The sequence below is a fragment of the Lithobates pipiens genome, unplaced genomic scaffold, assembly GCF_037356315.1.
Source record: "Lithobates pipiens isolate NorthernLeopardFrog02 unplaced genomic scaffold, aLitPip1_a1.2 Scaffold_13, whole genome shotgun sequence".
NCBI lineage: Eukaryota > Metazoa > Chordata > Amphibia > Anura > Ranidae > Lithobates > Lithobates pipiens.
Window position 1 is genome coordinate 411,201,878 of NW_027507718.1, and position 18,767 is coordinate 411,220,644.

Here is an 18,767-nt window from a genome sequence, read left to right on the forward strand (position 1 = left end):
AACCAACCCGTACGTGGTCTTCTTCTGAAGAGTCCTCCCCTGGAATGCTTGAAGTCACTCCCAAACCGGAGACGACACCCAACCACCTCAGAATCCTCCTTTAGTTTTCTTGCCTTGGGCTAGCCAGCCCTGAGACATCAAAATCGGGTGGATCCGCACCCCAGGCCATAGCCTTCCTGGGGGGCTGGTCAGGAGGACCAGGACCATGAAGTCAGTACACCATTCTGGATCAGAACCCCGAACCACGTGACGTCCGCATCTTAAATACCCTCTCCCAGAAAGCACAGCGAGAGCGCCACTCCCACTGAGCGGTCCCCGAGAGAGAGTAACTTAAGCACCTAACAAGACCATAGTTCCATGCCTGCCAGAAGAGACAGTGCCCCCTGTGGCCAGGCTGAACATCTCACAGTCCAGTCAGATTGATGCTGAAGTCTAAATTTAGACAATTGTACCCAAACCAAACTGCAGTTCAGGCTTAACTTTAACTTTGAAACACTTACCTACTTTTTGCCACCACTCCACACCACACGCTGGCTTTGTCTATTGTGTAAAAAACTTCTGCACTTGGTGACCAACTATTAAATGACACAGTGAAAAGAATTGTGACTCTCAGAGAAAGCAACACTGTGTTTAAATACATCAACACCCAAAGAAATGTCACTATAGCTGGTTTTGTGCTCTGTCTCTTTTAAATTGTTAAATCGATATGCAAAGCTTAATTCACAATGACAGTGGGACTCAGCCCTGCCCCTTTGCTATGCTCACAGCTTTTGACTGACAGCAGCTGAAGCCAATGGCTCCCAATAATCTGTGAGAGCAGGGAGAGGGGAGAAGAGCTGCTGCAGGCATGCATAGCGCTGGATCCAAATCGGGCTAAGGTGAGTATTAAGGGGGGCGGGGGGGCCTATTAAAAGGTTTTTACCTTAATGCACTTTCATTTAAAAAGACTCTAATGCCCTGTACACACGGTCGAACTTTCTGATGGAAAATGTGTGATCGGATTGTGTTGTCGGAAAATCCGGTTGTATGTGGGCTCCATCTGACTTTTTCCATCTGAATTTCCGACACACAAAGTTTGAGAGCTGGATCTAAAATTTTCCGACAACAAAATCCGATCGTTTAAATTCTGATCATGTTTAGACAATTCCAACGGACTAAGTGCCACACATGCTCAGAATAAATTACGAGACAAAAGCTATTGGCTACTGCCCTCTTTTATAGTCCTGTCCTACGTGTTGTCTGAACAATCGGATTTTCCGACAACTTTGTGCGACTGTGTGTATGCAAGACAAGTTTGGGCCAAAATCCATCAGAAAAAAATCAGACGGATTTTGTCGTCGGAATGTCCAACCGTGTGTACAGGTCATAATAGTGCAATGGTAACCAATAACATTTTGCTCCTCAGGTTAACAACTCAGGTTTTATCTACTTATGTCTATATACTGTACGGTATGTCCTCTGTCTCTTTGTCATTCAACTTTCACCAGAGAGGAGGCGAGCATTACAGCCAGAAATATTTTTTTCCATTTTTCTATTTTCAATAGTGCTGTAGAAATAAAAGTAAAAAATAGCCAGGGCTGAGCTTTTACTCCTTTCACACTGAAGCATCAGAAATATTTCTGTTGGGCTTGAGTTATTTTACAGATCACCTTTCTTTTTTAGAAGGGACTTCTTCCATCCTGGCTAGCATATATGGAGTGTCTAAATGGGGTTCTGAACTAGGCTTTTCCTTAAAGTGGTTCTAAAGCCTTAAAGTAATTGTGAAGGTTTTTCTTTTTTTATTGATTTAATAACAAACATCTCTATATTTACCAGCTCTATGCAACGAAATTTCACAAAGCGATGGCGAACCTCCTCTTTTTGGTTCCCCATTGGCACTCCTGGTGCCTCCTCTCTGTCCAGTGCCCCCATAGGAAGTCGCTTCCCATGAGGGCACTCATGCGTGCGCAGTAGTGGGGCTCAGGAGCCAGCAAACACGGAGTCTCCCTGGCAGCACCTGATGAAGAAGAGGGGCCTGGAGGGCTGGCGGGGACCCCAGAAGAAGGGGATCGGGGTTGCTCTGTGCAAAACCATTACACAGAGCAGGTAAGTGTAGGCATGTTTGTTATTTTTATAAAAAAAACAAAGCTTTATAACTACTTTAATAGCAGGATGACTGGCAACAAATGTGGGCAATACAGACGGTAATAATGGCCAACACACCACATTTATAAAGGAATAAATGTGGATTCAAACTATAAGCTTAACAGTTGAGTACTGTCTATCATAATTTTTACATTTTCAGCACAAGCTTTCAGGGGTCTACCATCTTCCAAGGCAGCTTTTTTCAACCAGGGTGCCTTCAGGTTTCTTCAGGGGCTCCTTGGCAAAAGCCTAAAAATTGCCCCAAAATTGTATACAAGCAAGTAGGTGGATCTAGTGTGCCACAGGTTTTCATTGTGTCACATTACAATCTTCCAGCCGCCAGCGTCGTAACAACCAATTATGTCATCAGATAATAAAGATGGCGTCGAATACCTGCACAGCATCCTTGCTTATCCCTCCCCTGCCCTCCTGTGTCAGCACTGGGGTTACATTAGCTGAGAAATGTAGGAAAACCGAGGGAGAAGAGAAACATTGATGTACTAGTCAGTACCAATGGGCAAAGGTGTATTTGCTTTGGAAAAAAACATCACCTGTACCATTGGGTATCCCATGTTTATGAATGTTGCTGTGTTAAGTAAAACTATTGGCTTAGTTTTTCACATTTTAGAATGTGGTGCCTCAAGATTTTGCATAATTTTAAAGAGTGCCTTGACCTAAAAAAAGATTGAGAGACATTTATCTAAGGACCAATCAGTATAGACACACACGATCTGCAAATGTTGTTTGGAAATCAATGCAAAGTACAATTAGGGCCGGTTCACACTGCGGGCGATGCGAGGCGACACGACTTGCCTCGCCGCAATCTGACAAGTCGCCCCCGTTCTGTACAATGGAACCGTTCTGAGAGGAGCGACTCGAGTCGCTCCGATTTAGAAAAAAAGGTTCCTGTACTACTTCTGGGCGACCTCGGGGCGACTTGCATTGACTTCTATACAGAAGTCATTTGCAAATCGCCGCTGAGGTCGCGGCAGGTCGCGGCGAGGCAAGTCGGTGTCGCCTCGCATCGCCCCCTGTGTGAACCGGCCCTTAAACTTCATAAAGGAGCCCTTTGTTGTGTGCATTATTTCCTGGGTTTATTTCTCTCATCCTCCAATATCACAAACACTTCCATTCTTTTAGTGGTGTCTAAACATATTTTTGGGATTGGGATGTTCATTTTGTACATTTATTTATTTATTTTAATCATTATCTGTATACACACTGCTATACATTTTAGATTGAACTGTTTTGCTGGGTTTTTTTTTTGGTTTTTTTTCCTGTAAAAAAAAAAAGTAAACTACTGCGACCATTAAGGGAACCTTTTTTTTTTGGCAGCAGAATAGAACAAAACATCAATTTTTGGTGGAGTGTGAGCAGAGAGTGTTCTGTTTTTGTTTTCTTTCTGTAAAAAAATGAATTAATTAAAATTATTGAGAATTTTAAAGGATAGTTTTTTAGCAATGGAATAGCATCTATAACAAAGCATCAATTTTTAGTAGACTGTGAACAGGTTAGATCCCATGAAAAGTTTTTATTCCTGTCTGGGTCTCCGTTGGGGAGATTCTGAGCAGAGTCTGAGCAGCTACCCAGATAGTAATAAAACAGGATTTCTGTACTCACCATAAAATCCTTCATCAAGGATCAGTATAATCAGAAATTGCTGGGCTATGAGGCATTGAACAACTGCATACAAAAAATGGTGTTGGTCAACCAGATTTAATCCATTACATTCCCATAATGATTAAAAAAAAAAAAAAAAAAAAAACAGTAGTAGTAGATTATAAACATAGAGGGGTTGGACCTATGTCCCACGATTGCCTTCAAGAAACTGCACACTGAGGGTAAATGTTGGAACCTTATCCTCAAATCTGAACTCCGAGGAAGGAGAACAACGTTGGTTCTTTTGCTGTGTAAAAATAATGACCTCCCAAAATTTGGGGGGGGGGCGCAAAAAAAATAGAAAAAAAAAATACATCAATTGCAGCCACTGTGCTATTAATTGCAGCCACAGGTAACAGACCCGAGCACCTGATTGTGGTTCAGTGTTAGGAAAGAGAATATTCATTTGCTTTTGTAACACAGCTGGGTGAACTGTGAGTGCCAAGCATGGCGCTTGCTGTTTACCTTTTTCAGGCCTATTAGAGCCTATGGCTCTATACAGGTGCTAAAAAAAAATACCCCGCCGCTGTAATTCAGGCGCCTAGCACCCGAAAAGGGGACGGACGCCTGAATAGCGGGTGAAAGAGGCGGTCATGGATAGATTCATGCAATGCATGAATCTATCCATTGGGCATAGAGTGGGTGGCGCCTGTGCGCCCTTATGGATGCACCGCCATTGATCCTGACTGCTTATCCTGCTTGTGTAATCAATAACAGGATAATCTGATTCATTCTAAAGCCTCGTACATACGGTTCAATTGTTGGAAAGGGATTGTCTGTTGACAGACTGTTGTCCTAAATTCTTACCGTTAACCACTTAAGAACCGCCTCACGCCGATATACGTCGGCAGAATGGCATGGCTGTGCACAATCACATACCTGCTCTTAAAGTACCCAGCCGTGGGCTGGGAGCGCGCCGCCCCCCTCCGCCCTCGCCGGTCCTGAGCTCCGTGACTGTGGCCGTGGGACCAGCGGACCCGATCACCGCTGGTGTCCCGCATTCGGGTCACAGAGCTTGAAGAACCCATTTAAATAGCAATGATTGCTGTATAAATGACAATGGTCCCAAAAATGTGTCAAAAATGTCCGATGTGTCCGCCATAATGTCGCAGTCACAATAAAAATCCCTGATCGCCGCCATTACTAGTAAAAAAAAAAAATATTAATAAAAATGCCATAAAACTATCCCCTATTTTGTAAAAGCATTTTTTTTCCCAAAAATATGTAGGAGAATACGTATCTTTTTGGACAGTCGGTACACAAATCTGTCACACAAAAGTCAAAAGTACAAATACGCATGCTCGGAATCAATGCTGCCCAAACACGAAATTAGCAGAAGGGGCCCAAAGGGTGGCACTCGAGAGCTGAAATTCCTCATAGTACGTCACTACTTTCGTGTTTGTGGCACAACAATTGTGTACCTTTAGTATGCAAGACAAGATCTTGGCACATGCCATTTTGACAGAAATCAGACCCTCGGCTGTCCAACAATCGTACCGTGTGTGAGAGGCTTATTGCCTCATACACGCGGTACGAAAATCAGAAGGGAAAAGTCTGAAGATGAGCTGTCTGCAGATTTTAAGATTGTAAGTACAGTGCATTCGACAGGCAATTTGACTTTTACATCAGACAAAAGCTGGATATGCAGGCTATAAAATTTTTGTCTGATGTGAACTCAACATCTGATTTTTGGAGGGTCAGTACAGAAATCGTCACACAAAAGTCGAAAGTACAAACACGCATGCTCGGAATCAAGGAACGACCAGGAAAAGTTCAGTCTTGTAAACTACTGTTTGTAATCTAGAATTAACATTCGTGATGCGGCAATTGATGAAATGTCAAAATTCTCATCTTCTTTAATGGGATGATAATGAAGCTGCTTTTCATGTAGTTATGGCAAACGTATTTTAAAAGGCATTTGTTTTGTATGATCTGAAAATCGCAAATCAACGCTTACCAAACCTCTACTAACATGAAATTAGCAGAAGGGGCCCAAAGGGTGGCGCTTGAGAAATGAACTTCCTCTTTATAATCTCATAGTGCGCTGCGTTTTTGTTTGTCAAACGACAATTTGCGGATAGTATTCTAGACAAAATCCTGCACACATGCTTTTGACAAAAATCAGACGCTCGGTCGTCCAACAATCAGACTGTGTATGAGGCTTTAGCCTCTAAGGCCTTGTACATATGGGCTTCAGATTGTATAACAGCAATCTTACAGCAAGCTTTCATGAAGCATTTGCAAATCTTTCAGTAAGCTTCAAGCAGTATGGTTGAAGCCTTTAAAGCAAACCAGTTCCTGTTTGGGGAGGTAAAACATAGATCTCAATAAGAATGCCAACTGTCAATTTACACAGCTGGTAGTAGGCTTTCCTTAAGGTAAGCTCCAATTTTACATGGGCACCTCTGCTAAGCAGAATCTGCTTGCTTAGCGGGGGACCTCTCGCTGATCCCCTCTGAGCAGGCAGATGACAGGTCCGTGTCTGCTCTGCATAGTCCCGCTCTCCTCTATGGGGCAATCGGATGGAAACGGACTGTCCATTTCCATCCAATGCCATCCAATCTGATCCGCAAGACGGGTGGGGAATAGGACCACCATCTGTCTGTTTTTGGTGGACAGGAGATGTGTCCCCTGACATGCGCTGCTCCATAGAAGAGACCAGAGGGTACGATCAGGTCCACCTGAAAAACTGACAAGCGGACCTGATTGGACAGCCCATGTGAAAGGGGCCTAAAGCTCGTTGAGAGTTTGCTGAAGCCTACTACCAGGATTAGTGACAGCCAGCATTCCCCTGCTTAGTATCCCCATACTAGAACTGAAAGTAAATCCTGGAATAAAATACAAGGTCCACTTACCCTCAGGTCACACTATAAGTCGCACGTGAATCGCACAAGAACTGCACTGCTGTGCAATTCACATGCAATTCAGTGAGGTGCGATATGAGCCCATTCATTTGTAATGGGCTCAAATTGCGCAAAATCTGGTTAAAATCACCTTAATTGTAGCACATACAGTATCTCACAAAAGTGATTACACCTCTCACATTTTTGTAAATATTTTATTATATCTTTTCATGTGACAACACTAAAGAAATGACACTTTGCTAAAATGTAAAGTAGTGAGTGTACAGCTTGCATAACAGTGTATATTTGTTATCCCCTCAAAATAACTCAACACACAGTCATTAATGTCTAAACTGATGGCAACAAAAGTGAGTACACCCCTAAGTGAAAATGTCCAAATTGGGCCCAAGGTGTCAATATTTTCTATGGCCACCATTATTTTCCAGCACTGCCTTAACCCTCTTGGGCATGGAGTTCACCAGAGCTTCACAGGTTGCCACTGGATTCCTCTTCCACTCCTCCATGGTGACATCACAGAACTAGTGGATGTTAGAGACCTTACACTCCTCCACCTTACGTTTGAGGTTGTCCCACAGATGCTCAATAGGGTTTAGGTCTAGAGATATGCTTGGCCAGTCCATCACCTTTACCCTCAGCTTCTTTAGCAAGGAAGTGGTCGTCTTGGAGGTGTGTTTTGGGTCGTTATCATGTTGGAATACTGCCCTGCGGCCCACTCTCTGAAGGGAGATGATCATGCTCTGCTTCAGTATGTCACAGTACATGTTGGCATTCATGGTTCCCTCAATGTACTGTATCTCCCCAGTGCTGGCAGCACTCATGCAGCCCCAGACCATGACACTCCCACCACCATGCTTGACTGTAGGCTTTGTAGTCTTTGTATTCCTCACCTGGTTGCCGCCACACACGCTTGAAACCATCTGAACCAAATACATTTATCTTGGTCTCATCAGACCACAGGACATATTTCCAGTAATCCATGTTCTCAGTCTGCTTGTCCTCAGTAAACTGTTTGCAGACATTCTTGTCCATCATCTTTAGAAGAGTCTTCCTTCTGGGATGACAGCCATGCAATTTGATGCAGTGTGTGGCATATGGTCTGAGCACTGACTGGCTGACCCCACATCCCTTCAACCTCTGAATATGATGCTGAGCACGTGCACTCAACTTCTTTGGTCGATCAAGACGAGGTCTGTTCTGAGTGGAACCTGTCCTGCTAAACCGCTGTATGGTCTTGGCCACCGTGCTGCAGCTCAGTTTCAGGGTTTTAGCAATCCTCTCCCGTGTCCTTTGGATTTCAACATATATCAGTGTTCATGAGATGGATTTTCATTTGCTTCAACCCAATATGCCCATACCTCCTTGCCGTATACCCCTAACAGCCATCAACAGCATACCTTGTTAATAATTTTTCAATCATATGATTTTTCATGACTTTGAGTTGTGCATGTTCCTGCTCTTTTACATCATTCCATAATAGGACTGGCCTGGCCCTATGTCTGGTGTTGCCACACTGCTTATACATAAAACAGTACTTTTATGGCCCATATATTTATGCACGTGCAGTGTAGATGTTCCCTTAATTGTTTATTAGTCTGTCAGTCCGTCTGTATCTGTCTGTCCACTGACAACCTTGTCATTAGATGGTGAACAGTGGAGTTTTCATTGATTTTATACCTTGTGTAATTGATCAATGTTTATTCACACAATCAATACATTTCTATTTTGTTACCATTAATTAGTATCATTTTTCAGACACTATATCTCTGTGGCTCTATATGTGGCATCTTTTTCTATGCCTCTCCCTTCGGTATAGTTTCATTCTTTAAATCTACTAATAGCCTAGGCCATCATTATGTAGAGAAACAATTCTTTTTGTTCAAATCCTCAGAGAGTTCTTTGCCATGAGGTGCCATGTTGAACTTTCAGTGACCAGTATGAACGAATGAAAGCGATAACACCAAATTTAACACACCTGCTCCACATTCACACCTGAGACATTGTAACACTAACGAGTCACATGACACCGGTGAGGGAAAATGGCTAATTGTGCCCAATTTGGACCTTTTCACTTAGGGGTGTACTCACTCTTGTTGCCAGTGGTTTATACATTAATGGCTGTGTTTTGAGTTATTTTAATAGGACATCAAATTTACACTGTTATACAAGCTGTACACTCACTACTTTACATTGTAGCAAAGTCATTTCTTCAGTGTTGTCACATGAAAAGATATAATTAAATATTTACAAAAATGTAAGGGGTGTACTCACTTTTGTGAGATACTGTATATAAAAGCAACTCCAAAACACCAGAATAGGGGTGATGCTGTTCCCCCATTGTTTTGGAGTTCTTTATATATATATTTATATATATATATATATATAATATATAATATAATAATAATAATAATATATGCTAATGTATCTGTACCCCCATAGGAGCTGCTAAGAATTTTGGTTTGTCTGTCACGCTGCCCAGCCCTGCATTCACTCTCAGGCACTCCAAGACATAAAGCAGTCAGTTAGTTTTGTTTTTGTTTTATTGAGTGGTATAACTTGGATGGGTATAGGAGATATGGGATGCCCAGCATGGATTAATAGCAATTCATTTTGGAACAACTATGTACACTTCCTGTACATACTCCTTCAGCTTCCTCCTGCACAACTTGCTTGAAACTCATCACTCCTCACTCCACCAGCACACCACTTGCTGCAGACTATTAACTTTAGTCACCTCCAGAACTTCACTTGGTTCCCCAGGAACAGCTAGTACTATTTGTTGGTTAGGCCTGACACTGACTCAGCCAGGCCTCAGCAATTGCCCTTTGCTGGCTGGGACCGTGGGCCCCAATGATGTGGCAGAAAAGTTATTGTGCTAGCTGCCCTAACTAGGCTACAGATCCCATTTAGCCCTCTTCAGGCCCTGGCAACCCTCCTGGCTGCAGTTGACTATTTCCACTGCCCCTTCCACCAGAGTCCACACGTCTGGTTCTGCACCAATTCTAGACTGCAAGCTCCCAGTCCTCCCAAGCCTGCCTCTCCAGTCCTCACTCACCTGCCCTCCTGGCTGTGACCAGTTGTCCTCCCTGGAGTTTCTTAGCAGTGCTCTCTCCCATTGTCCTCTCCTTGCTCTCTCTTGTGCCTCTGGTCTAGGACCACTTCATGTGTTCCTGACAGTGGTCCTGACTGCACCAGAGTCCAGGTCCCAGGTAACCCCCCCCAGCTTGGGGGGCTCCCTCAAAGCCCCCGACAGCCTGTGCACCCTCTCACTCCAGCTCTTCCACTCGACAATTCCCCCCCAATTCGGCTGACCCTGGGTATTTAAAGGGGCCTTCCCCCTGCCAATCCAAGTTGGGGATTGGCCAGGGCTCTTCAGAATACCCCAGGTAGACCCACCTCCCCTCCAGCCTCTCTTTCTGGAAAACACTAGAGGATTCTAGAAAGAAGTAGGAGGTCCTAGTAATGCCACTGTGTCACCCAGTACTTACACTGAGCCCTTCCCAGCCCGGAATAAAAACAAACAGGCCTTGCTGCCAGCCAGGCCTGCTTAATTAAATGTAATTTTAACTGGACGTGCGGCCAACCCGAACTATCTTTGCATCTTGGATCCTGTGAAGGACAGGGATGGCACCTGGTAGTGTGTCAGTGGAGGTGGAATCAGGAGACTGACCTCGAGCAGTGTTTGCTTTTATTTAAAGACATGTATGCACCTTTTCCGGAGCCGTACTGCAACCGGATTGCATGGTTGTTCTGCAATCTGGTGCAGGCAAACGCAGGGCATTTGTCACCTACTTTTGGGATGTTGTTAATTTTGTAGTGACACCCTCAGCGAAACAACTGTAAAAATCACCCTAAGATAAGACAAGATACCAAGTGGAAAATTCACCTATAAAGAAAAATGTTCGATTTATACTTCCATTACTCAAATATTCAGCCTGCGGTGTCTAGGCAACGGTGATATCGCACTCCATCTGGTAAGATCCTGGGGAATTCACTGCAACCCAAACCATGCAGGAGAACACTTCTCCACTGGACTTAGAGCGTCTTCTAGCTAGATTTGGTCTATTCCGTATTACCCACCCAGGAAGGATCCTGGAAGAATTGTGAAAGCAAACCCAACAATGCAGAAAACCATGGAGAAGTAAGTATGTATTTTTTGAGCTATACGGGTACCTTTTGCACCTATTAAACTCAAGTGAATTTTACAAAAGTAGAGGGCCCAGAGATTATAAGCAAATACTTTGTAAAAGCTTGCTGTACAAACTGCTCTTTCACACACTTAAGTACATACGGGGTCCTATGGGGAGCACAAACTTCATCAGTAGAATTATATTGCCCTGTGAAGATTTATTACACTTAATTATATATATATATATATATATATATATATATATATATATATAGCACCCTCTAGTACAGGGGTAGGCAACCTCTGCCCTCCAGCTGTGGTGAGAATACAAATCCCATCATGCCTCTGCCTCTAGGAGTCATGCCTGTGATTGTCAGAGTCTTGTAATGTCTCATGGGATATGTCGTTTCCCCACAGCTGGAGGGCCGAGGTTGCCTACCCTTGCTCTAGTGTGTGCTACTAGTGTTAGTACAGGCAAAATATAGTTTGGCTCTTCTATATATATATATATATATATATATATATATATATATATATATTCAGCGCTTAGGTGTGGGCTGAGCTGCTGCCTCCCGCAAGTGGCTCCAATGGTGAAGCAATAATTGAAAATGAAAAGATTGATAAAGAGGTAGGTTGCGCTGCCCGTCCCCCAAAGAGTGAACCTGTAATGGTGAGTCAAACTTCTCAGGTGAAAGTTCAAGTGCTAGACAAAGATTAATATGCATTGGTGATATATATATTGGTTGATTATAAACTCATATAAACAATAGTGTTCTCAATCGAATGTACTTATAAAGTGCAAAAACGTTTGTGTATTTGAGATAAATAAGCACTGAAAGGTGTTTTCAGTGCTTATTTCCTGGGGTGTGCATATGTATCCCAAGCACACAATAACGTGAAGATTACACATATAAAACAAACAAAATCAGTAAATTTCATAAAAAAAAATTAAAAAAGCAGTCCATATGTGAAAGATGCATATAAACACATATATGATTAAGTCCAGTGCAAATTTGCAAAATACCCTAGTGACTTGTGCAAATATCCAAAAGGGCTTGTGCGTTCACTTAATCACAAATCATGTGCTGGAAGTGAAATTACATTCATGCTCCCCTTCAGTTCCACACTCACCAGATCCTTGCATCCCTGCAAGGGTAAATCGCATGTAATATATATAATTATAGTATCCAGAATAATCACCTCCTCTATGGCACTTCAAAACCGTGGGGTATCCTCATATACATAAAAGAGGCATTCATAGAGTAAGTCCGAATGGGTTGAGTTTATTGTGGTAATGCATTAAAAGCAAGGCATACCATAGCCAAATAGCATATACCCAGGGCTGTCTTTAATATTGATTGGGCCCTGGGCAAAAATTCTCATGGGGCCCCCCAACGCCAAAGCCCAACCCGCCCCCCCCCCCCCCCATGCAATTTCACTCTCCGCCTGCTCTGAGATATACAATAAATAGCAGCTAGACTCAAAATCAGTTTACTGTATCAGATCAGGCATGAATGAAATGATTCTACACCAAGCCCCAATGTAATGAGAAGATTTACACTGACCACCAATGTAACTGAGACATTTAGCCTGCGTTCACATTTGTGTGTCAGGAACGCATGCAAAATCTGCAGCTGCCCTTTAGCAGTTACACAGTAATGCCATCAATTGTTAATGACACCCTCACACATCTGCTGACATGTGCCTTGGCACCGTGTGATTTTGAAAAAGGATTAGGGACCTTCTTCTGCATTTCTAGCACATAGAGCAGCCCATTGAAATGAATGGGCTGCCCCACACGCGACCTTCATCTTTATCCACCTTGTCAGTACACCTTTGCATCATAAAACCCCTGCTAACCTCTGCACCCCAAACCTCCCCCATCCTCTCCACACCAACCCTCCACCCCCTTTAACTCTACCTGCCTACTCTGCTCATCTTTGGACCCACCTATTCACTTGCCTTTGCAGAACAGGCAGATGTTAGGCTGAACACAGTTGTAGGCAGAACTTTCAACCATGCCCATTTACCTCCCCAGTGGGCAGCATTCAGTATAGGTGATGGTGGATTTGACCTGGGGGGGCATGATATACATATGAATGCCGCCACTGTTTACATGTAAACACAGGGTCTGCAGGTGAGTCATCTGAACACAACAATAGGGCAGAGCTGGGCAGCATTAGTAGCAGCACTTCACACTGAGATATTGGGACACAGCACGGGAAAAAAAAACTTCAAGGGACAAGGGAATTTAAACCAGGATAGTTGGCAAGTATATGGCAGCTGCTTTGGGCCCCACAACAATGACAGGGCCCAGGGCAGCTGCCCCTTTTGCCCTGCCTTAAAAACGGCCCTGTATATACCGTACCTGTGCACTGTCAAATTGAGGCAGATGTCCACTTGGTGACCAAGCAGAAGATCCAAGAGGGTGAAAAAAAATTGTGGCGCACCTATGTGCTAGCTTTGACACTATTCTCCCACATCTGATTGATACACATATTAACTGGCAAAGGCCATTGCATGTTTTCTGAAACACACTGATAATAAAATTATTTAATTGGTATTAATAATTATCACTGCATTCATGGGCATTTTAGGTGACGTTGTAATCCACAGGATGATCTAGAGTTTTTTGTAGTGTAGTAACAACTGTGGATGAGCTCTAGTGGGAAGTATGAATATACCACTATCATGCTAAGAGAACAAACAATGACACAGAGTCTTTGTAACATGTAACAATACTTGCAGGCATTTATGAACAGTCACATGCTTAAACCAGTCACCTGTGCATACAGTATATCCAGTCCCATTCATTTAATACTGTTTGGCATTCTGGGTGATAAGTGATGTGTACAGCGATGAACTGGAATTAGGATGCTGGAACACAGTTGCAAGTTGCTTTCCATTTATACACAGCAGTCTTACATCACTGCAACATGACATTTATCTTATTCAGCACTGACATTGTCAAATCAATTGCTTTTAGCTAAATCACCATTGATACTGTATTTTGTTCCTCAATTTAAACATATTGACATACACTGAACAATTTAAATTAATTTGGCTATACATTGTGCAAACATGCCAACTGCCGTATTTAAGGTACAGCACCAGCTTTTAAAGACCAAGTCCAATGAAGGATGATATTTAATTTTAAGAAGTACATTGGTGGAGTTCGAGATGGCAAGATCTGGGTGAAATGACTGAGATGATACATTTTCAGCTTACTTTTATGTTCCCAATCCAATATTCCTTTGCTGTAAAAATCAGGTGCCGACCACTTCGACAAGTGTTCTCTCCTCTGCAGCAGGCCAGATGCTGGTGAAATCTTAAGAAGTGTGGAAGTATGCTGGGACCCAAACTTTGTAGCTGAAGATCTCTGGATTGGAGCAATTAGCCAGGTTTAACATTTAAAATACTCTTCTATTTTTTCAGGACACCATGAAATTTAGCAAATGTAACCTCTACCTGTGCCTTTACGTTCTCTGTGTATTGAGGCCCATGGCCAGTATGAATATTGCATAGCTTACATCCTTGAGCCTGTCTACACAGTACAGTGACTGAAGGTGTAAATTTAAACCATATGAGGCATAATGAATCCATTTAGAAGTACATTCTGATTCCACAACTGGCAGCTTGGACTTACATGAGGGTGTGGGGAAGGTTTGATTCAACTTACTCAGTGCCTGCCTTCTTACAGCAATCTGTGATATGTTCTCCTATGACTAGTGATGTGCAGTATTGAAATTATAGCTGTTTGTCTTCAGTGCTAAAATCCATAAACTATGTGGAGCAGATGCCCCTGATGACGTCAGATGTGACAAAACACGTAGGGCAGAGTGATGTTGTAAGATCATCACTCAAACCAGAAGTGTATCACTGTATCTCTGGGACTTTAATTTTGATATGGCACTAGTACTATACTACTAGTATTACTAGTATGTAAGTGTTCTTAATCTATTTTAATAAAAATTTGTTTAGCGGATTTACACTATTGGATTTCTGGCCCCTTTTTTTTCTCCATTGTGTTTGCAGTATATTTACTGAACTGGATGCAAGCCCATGAGAAACAATGATCATTCGAGCTGCTGAGCCTCTTTTATGATAAACGTTTCTTTGACCGCTGTTATTAGGAGGGTCATGGCTTTCTGGTAAGCCAGCATTCTTCTCACTGAGGTGATGTGGAGGTGGTGTTGCTAATACACTGGATGTCCTTATCTCACAAGAATTATCCTTATTTCACAAGAATTTTTTTCTGGTGGACTTATATCATTCACTGTTTTTCTGCACAGATATTGATTTCCCTTTATATATGTATGTGCACGTTTTAGAATATTGAATTGAATATGCATTTTAATTAGGCACTTTTATTGATTAGATCATTAGTGCTACACGTTTGGTCTCTATGTGGAGTAGATGCCTATTCTGTTATCAGTCCTGAACTACAGACAAGTGTCTCTGTATGTTGCACTATTGATCAATAATTTTACAAACCACAAATAAGCTTAATGTAACCAGTGCAGTGTTTATACTGGCCTGGGTCTGAGTTTTCTGTGAAAGAAAATGCAAAAGTTACAGTAAAACTATAGGCAAAGCTTCTTTTGTTTCATTTTGAATTGAGTAAGGGAGGGTTATAATCCCTGTAAGGTTTGTTTTTGCCCTTTTTGTCCCAGTGGGGAGATTTACCTTCCTGTCCTGTCCCAGAGTCACAACAGGAAGTGAGAGGAAATCCCTGCAAATTAAAAGAAATGTATGGGTTTTTTCCCCCTCTTTTATACACACCTAGGTGGATGCAGCATGGGACTGATGCTGCGTCTGTCCCCCCGGTGTCTCTTCACTGAGAACCGAGCCATTGAACATCGCAGATGGCTTGGTTCTCACAGATCCCCGAGAGGAGAGCTTCTGACTGTCAATCAGCAGCTCTCTACACTGTTCCTCCTCGCTCACTGGAGCGCTGAGCTGTGGAGGGGCGGGGAGAAGCCGTTTAAGGCTCTCAGAGATAGGCATCAGGCACCTGCCGGATCCAGACTTTATTATTGTGATGACACGGTGCCTGGACTGATTACAGTGACGTCGGCAGAGAGCGAATTTCAGGCCGCTCTCTGCTGAAAATGGGTCACAGGGGTGCAAAATTAATTGCACTCCTGTGACCCATAGGAGAAGCCCAGCCAAACAAGCTCAGGCTGGACTTCTCCGTTAAGGAAATTCGTTGGGGACCCTCAGGTCACCAGAACTAGTGTCCCAGTTGGAAGATTGCCCTCTATTACTTTTCTGGGGACAATCCAAAATGTGAGATTTACTTTCAAAGATAATGGTAAACAGGACAAATAGAGAAGGTGAATCTGCCTAATGAAGGAACACACAGCAATAAAACCTGACAAGTTTTCTAATCCCTTTCCCCTCTTTCCAAAACTAAAAAAAAAGAAAATGTTGCCTTTACTTATACTTTATGTTTGCAAAGTTGATTCCTGTGCCTAGATGTATGAAAATAGGTATTGTGTTTTAAAAATGTATTTTTTAGATGGTATTACATTATGATTCTGTTATTTTTTTCAAATAACATCTGAATTCCAATCTGTTGGATTTCTATCCCCCATTTACCTGGTTGTCTTAAAGCCAAGAAAGGGGATGATACTTCTTATTTCTTCTGCAGTTTTCTAAAGGTCATGGAGTGGGAAAATCAAAATAAGAGAGTAGAGCGAGAAAATCAAGTTCAGCGGTTTGTTGGAAGCCAGTGATTTAATCTACTGGCATTTACCAACACTAAAATACCAAACCTGGGTAAGTACGGCCTTTAAAAGATATTTTTTTGCTTTAGGCATCCCTATTGATTCGGTATTGTACAACTTACTATACAATAGACCATCTCCAGGTCTGTATATTTGTAAATATGAAACGCAACAAAGGTCTCTTACAACTATGCCCACAATTTACTTGTGAGATGAAATGCATTATGACCATATATACTGAATATAGTATATTGTGCGTTCACATTCCCATTCAAGAGAACCAGAGAACAAAATCCAAATTCTGCCAACTAAGCATTGTAATGTAAACATATCTGATACATATATACAGATTTACATTGAATTAATAAAGTCCTGGTGTGGGCTCCTTTGGAACAGAATTTTGCTCTTCACTGTTGACTGTTCCGTAGGATATTTCATTGATCTCTTCCTCTTTCAGTTTTTTATACGAGATATCTGTGTCTTCATCTTCAGATGGCTCAGGTTTATGGAGAACGTCCTTCCTATAGAGTTTGTAGACCAAGACATAAATACCCGCTTCTGCAGCTTGGAATAGAGCATACAGCAATGGGAACATGTACATACTGCCTATTAGATGAGCAGGGAAGGCTAGCTTTAGGAGGGCCGTGCAAAGCTGGACATTCTGACAGCCGGTCTCCAGAGACACAGTTCTCCTACAATTGGGAGGCAGATTGAATAAAGTGGCTAAACCATATCCCATGGCATAGCCTATCAAAGGCATAATCACTGCCACAATATACACAGCAGGTGGAATTGTAGCCAGTAGTTCCGGGCCCAACATGGCTCCAGTGAGGATGAACAGTAGGAGCAGAGTAACCAGTAGAGACCACAGAGAAACCTAAGCAAAAAAGAAAAAGGAACAGAGCTGTTGCCGCAGTTGATAAACTTATAGCAATGTAGTAACTAGCTCAAGCAGCTATGTGTAAAGGTGTACAACTCCTTTGCTAAAATTCTGCAGTTGACCCCTCTATCAATAATATGGCAGAAGTGTAGGACTGCATTTTAGTGTAGGATTGCACTTGGTTTTTAAATGAAACCTTTCAATCAAGACACTCAAACCTAACTCTACCACCATAATACGCTGAGATTTTCACATATCCTAAAGTGGTTCTAAGGACAGAAGGTTTTTTATCCTAATGCCTTCTCTGCATTAAGGTATGCCACCTTCCAATGAATATGCCCCCCCCCCCCCCCCAAACACCTACCTGACACCACTCTTGATCCAACCCTGTCACCACTGGTAGCCCCGATCTGCTCTCCTCTTGCATTCACTGGCTTTACTGAGAGCATTGACTCCCACTGCTGTCAGTCAATTCCTGTGAGGGGGTGGAGCCCAGCTGCACTGTACGTACCTATGGAAGCATGCAGCCCAGCTTGGAAGAGCTCCTACATGAGTGCCCATCCCTCCCTTCAGATACTGGGCCACAGGGCAGTATTCCTACATGATAACGACCCCAAACACACCTCCAAGATGGCCACTGCCTAGCTAAAGAAGCTAACCAAGCATGTTTCCAGACCTAAACTCTATTGAGCATCTGTAGGGAATCCTCAAATGGAAGCAGGAGGAGCGCAAGGTCTCTAACATCCACCAGCTCCATGATGTCATCATGGAGGAGTGGAAGAGGACTCCAGTGGCAACCTGGGGTGAACTCCATACCAAAGAAGGTTAAGGCAATGCTTAAAAATAATGGTGACTACACAAAATATTGATACTTTGGACCCAGTTTGGACATTTTCACTTAGGGGTGTACACCCACAACTTTAAATTGTAGCAACGTGTAATTTCTTTAGTGTTGTCACATGAAAAGATATAATAAAATATTTAATAAAAATAATAAAAATGTGAGGGGTGCACTCACTTTTGTGACATACTGTATGTAACTCTATACACTAGAGGAAAGTGTTTGTTTCTCTTTGTATAGGTAAAATGTCCTTGGAGAGTTATATAATCACTACAAGTCCACTGCGGGACCTAATTTAGTAGTTTACCATTGGCAATATGTTTAAAAGACTTAAAATAAAACCTATGTGGACAAAGTTACAAAAGCTATAAATAATAATAATAAATAATAATAATAATAAATAATAAGAGAACTTTTAAAAAATATAAAAATGAAGGAACACAATCATTGTTTAATTGTTACAAAGAATATAACAGAATATGTAAAAAGGAAATCAAGAATGCAAAAATTCAAAACGAACGACAGATTGCAAAAGATAAGACAA

General features: G+C 42.3%; 1 protein-coding gene across 1 annotated transcript in view; it reads right to left on the reverse strand.

Moving 5' to 3' along the window:
• Nucleotides 1–13,495: 13,495 nt before the first annotated feature.
• Nucleotides 13,496–18,767, reverse strand: part of SLC10A4 (solute carrier family 10 member 4) — a 50,855-nt gene continuing 45,583 nt past the window's right edge. Inside the window, exon 3 of the mRNA XM_077477522.1 lies at nt 13,496–17,379. Coding sequence (XP_077333648.1) covers nt 16,864–17,379 — 516 coding nt within the window. The 3' untranslated portion in view covers nt 13,496–16,863. The remainder of the gene's footprint in view (nt 17,380–18,767) is intronic.